The 4,233-nt window shown below is 45.5% G+C and overlaps 1 protein-coding gene across 1 annotated transcript in view; it reads right to left on the bottom strand.

Moving 5' to 3' along the window:
* Nucleotides 1–388: 388 nt before the first annotated feature.
* Nucleotides 389–4,233, bottom strand: part of JADE3 (jade family PHD finger 3) — a 54,421-nt gene continuing 50,576 nt past the window's right edge. The window contains exons 11-12 of the mRNA XM_015812269.1: nucleotides 3,424–3,490; nucleotides 389–571 (exon numbers count right to left, since the gene is read on the bottom strand). Of these exons, the coding sequence (XP_015667755.1) occupies nucleotides 389–571; nucleotides 3,424–3,490 (250 nt within the window). The remainder of the gene's footprint in view (nucleotides 572–3,423; nucleotides 3,491–4,233) is intronic.

Consider the following 4,233-nt stretch of genomic DNA (forward strand, 5'->3'; position numbering starts at 1 on the left):
CTCTGGTACTGTGACCCCTGAGAGAGTCTGCTATCTAATGGGGCCGATTTAATCAATTGAGGCCTGAACACAAAGAAAAAATCTCCCCTTCCTAGTTTTGAGGCCTGACTAAGTGAATTCAAAATGGTGGCCGCCACAAAATGGCGGCCGATCCGGCCTGATAGCACCTCCCCCGGTCTCTCAGGCCTTGCCTTGCTGGGCCCAAGTAGAAACGCCGTTCTCCGGCGCAGAAAACCTTCCCGGATCGAGAAATTGAAAAAAATTGCGATCCGAGGCCTTCAGGCCCTTAACTGCCCTCGGAGCTGCAGCGCGAGCTCCGACGCCGGGAGAGTGGCGCCCGTAGGCCGTCGGAGCTGCCGCCGCAAGCTCCGGCGCCAAGGGATTCAATTTAGATCGATCCGGCTGCCCCAAAGGCTTCAAAGCCGTAGCCGCTTGCACCGGTCTCAGGAAGGTTAGGAGCGACCCGGTAGAGTCTTTGACGCCCGTCGGAGCTGCAGCCGCAAGCTCCGACGTCGAAGTAATTGCCGTTGGGATCGATCCGGTTTCGGGCCTTCAGAGCTGCGTCCGCAAGCTCCGTAACGGTTTGGAATGGAGGGGGGGGATCGATCCGGTTTTGGGCCTTCGGAGCTGCAGCCGCGAGCTCCGTAACGGTTGGATTGGGGGGGGAAAGTTCTGGGAGACAGAAAAAAACCCACCCCCCTGTGCTCCAGTAAGGGATCCTGTCAGGATTGAATAGAGTCAGGCCCTTGGGAAGAAGAAAAAAAGGCTTTCAGAGAAAGGAGAAGGAAGGGAGGGATTGTAGGCCCACAGAATCCTCTGTGTGGAAAGATCCCTGTTAGAACAGTCCTCCGAAGGAGCGTTGAGCCCAACGCTGCTCAGGGGACTGTGGGAGGAAAGCTATATTTTTTAATTTTGAGTATTTGTATGGATAATCCACGAATAGTTTGCTACCTGCCTGTGAGCCAGTCTGCAACGTCTGCTCTGGGCCAGATCAAGTCGAAAACTGGCTGACTTGATCTGATTGGGCAGGAGGATTAAGTTAACCCTATCGTGGATTATCCATCTCCAGTGCTGTAGAAAGTATCATATTTTGCAGAGATGGCAAAAATATCCGCGTACCTGAAGGATCATTCTCAGGAAAAATTTATTGCAATATGGAGAAGATGGATAGATTATATTCAGAGAAAGTATGAACTGAAAAATTATTATGTAGCTTTTGATTAAAAACTTAGAAGAAAAATAGGTATATTATATAATATAACTAGAAATTTTGTTGTTGTTGTTGTAATTTAATGTTATTTTAGAGTCACAGCAATTTTGTACTAGTGTGTAGTAATATTGAGTAGTTTTGATTAGAATTGGATGATTATGCATTTATTTCCTAGATTAGCTTTGGGAAGTCCTGGGGGGGGAGGGGGGAAAGGGGTAGGTTGGTATTATAGATTTATATGTATATATATGTATGATTTTTTAAGGAGGTGCCCGGTGATACCCCAACTGCACTGACGGGATGGTTGAGAGAGAAAGGGAGGTAGGAAAGAGGGAGGAAGGAGGGGTGGTGGTAGGATGGGAGGAGAAAGGTGTAGGTAAGTGAGAGGGTGGTGCAGGAGGGGGACACCGGGCACGTCCGTGAATGTATTGATTAGTGTTGATTCTTTTTTGGGTTGATATTGTGATAAAAGATTTATGTTTTTGTTTTTTAATGAAAAATCAATAAAAATTTATTTAAAAAAAAAAGAAACAGTTGAATGCCAAACTTTATGTCAAACTATCAAAGTGTGAGTTTCACCAGACCCGACTAGATTATCTTGGCTACAGAATTTCAGCGAGGGCATTGAAATGAACCCGACAGTGAAAGCCGTAATTGAATGGCAGCCTCCAAAGACTCGCAAACAGCTCCAGAGCTTCCTAGGATTCGCCAACTTCTACTGTCAATTCATCCCCTCCTTTGCCGAAATTGTCCTACCCCTTACAGAATTACTAAAAACAGGCAAAGAGGGAGGAAAGCCACGTCTGGGCCAACTACTAGCATGGACTATGAGCTGTCAGACCGCTTTTGAGAACTTAAAAAGACTATTTGCTGTTGAATAGGTCTTAAAGCATCCCTGCCCAGGGAAGCCCTTTGTAATTCAAGCCGATGCCAGTGACGTGGCCATCGGAGCTGTACTACTGCAAAAGAACCAGAGTGGAACCCTACAAGCCTGTGCCTACACCTCGAAAAAATTCACTGAGTGCGAGAGGAGGTGGGCTGTGTGAGAAAAGGAGGCTTTTGCAATCCGCTGGACTCTATTAAACTGGAGACACTATCTAGAAGGGAGCAAGGTGCCTTTCGAGGTATGGACTGATCACAAAAATCTAGAAGCACTGAAAACTCCCCGCAAATTGTCCCCGAAACAAGTGCGATGGGTGCAGTACTTTAACCGTTTTAACTTTACCCTAAAGTACATACCGGGAGGAAAAAACTTCTTAGTTGATGCTCTATCCAGACTGCCCCAGTACAAAAGCCAGCGTGAAGAGGTTAATGAGGTAATTATCTCCAATCCACAAACTGCTTCTCAACTCACGCCACACAGAGTCCCACCTTCAAGAGCCCCAAACCCCAATGACTTTGGGGCAAAGAAAATAAAACAAGAGCTCCTCATCGACCAATGGTTCAAGGACAATCAAACCTCCCTAAAATGCAGGGATGGTTTGGCTTATAAGGGGGGAAAGTTATACTTGCCAGAGACCCTCTGCCTTAATGCTCTCCGACACAGCCATGACGTAAAACAGGCTGGGTACATTGGGTATATAAAAACTCTACACCTCATCCGCCGGCAATTCTGGTGGCCAGGATTGAAATGGGACGTGAAAAACTATGTCCAGAGTTGTGCTGTATGTACCACCATGAAAAGAATTCCAGGGAAACCCCCTGGGTTGTTGCTACCGGGGGTGGACCCTTCCCAACTATGGGAAGAAATTGCTATGGATTTTATAGTACACCTACCTGAAAGTAGGGGAAATATGGCTATCTGGACTGTGATAGATCTGTTTTCGAAGCAGGCTCACTTTATTGCCTGCAAAGGACTCCCGTCTGCCCAACAACTGACCAAGACGTCTAAAACACGTCTACAGACTGCATGGTGCACCAAACTAATAATTTCTGACAGGGGGTGCAGTTTATAGCTAGGTTTTGGAGGAGTTTTCTCAAACTAATTGGCTCATCTCAAGGACTGTCATCGGCCTTTCACCCATCTACCAATGGGGCGGTTGAATCAGCTAACTCAATGGTGAAGCAATATCTCCGATGCTATGTCGATTACCAACAGACGAACTGGACTGACCTCCTCCCTTTCGCAGAGGTGGCTTACAATAACTCTGTTCACAGCAGCACAGGTGCCACGCCTTTTAAAGTGGCCACAGGAAAAGAATTCAGCCCAATACCCGAATATCCCCAAGGACCCTCCGCTTCCCAGACTCTTGATCAATGGGTGAGCGGGTGGGAAGAGTTCTGGAAAACCACAAAAAACGCTCTGAAAAAGGCTTCCGAGACATACAAAAAACAGGCAGATAGGAAAAGGGCTCCTCAAAGGACCTTTCAAGTTGGGGAAAAGGTTTATCTGTCAACTAAGTATTTACGGCTTAAGTTACCTAATAAAAAGTTAGGACCGAAGTACTTAGGACCCTTCCCTATTGTAAAGATCATTAACCCGGTCACAGAATTAAAACTTCCAAGGTTCTTAGGGAAAGTTCACCTTGTTTTCCATTGTAGCCTGTTGAAACCTTTTCGAGATTCCACCTTAAAACCCCCCCAAGAAGGCACTGGGACCTCTCATAGTGGCAGGACAGACTCACTATGAAGTAAGGCGTATTCTTGATTCAAGACGTTTTAATAGAAATTGCAGTATTTAGTGCAATGGAAGGGATATCCGTTGTCTTAGGCCACCTGAGTAAAATCTAGTGATATAAAAGCTGACAGACTCATTAATAGATTCTATAAGAAACACCCTAACAAACCAAGAGGCCCATAAAAATGCATGCCAACCGGCCTGTAAATCATGTCCTTCAATCATTAATATCCTTTCATTATCCAAGTTTATCCAATCTTTGATCCATAATAATCCTGCCGCATAATAATAGATTTCCCATTTAGGGAGTCCAAGACCCCCTCTACTCTTACTATCTTGTAATGTTTTAATATTTATCCTAGGTTTTTTGCCCGCCCAAATAAATTTATTTATTATTTTATCCAAT

This window comes from Protobothrops mucrosquamatus, unplaced genomic scaffold (genome assembly GCF_001527695.2).
Source record: "Protobothrops mucrosquamatus isolate PMUCROS unplaced genomic scaffold, P.Mucros_1.0 scaffold77, whole genome shotgun sequence".
Lineage (NCBI taxonomy): Eukaryota > Metazoa > Chordata > Lepidosauria > Squamata > Viperidae > Protobothrops > Protobothrops mucrosquamatus.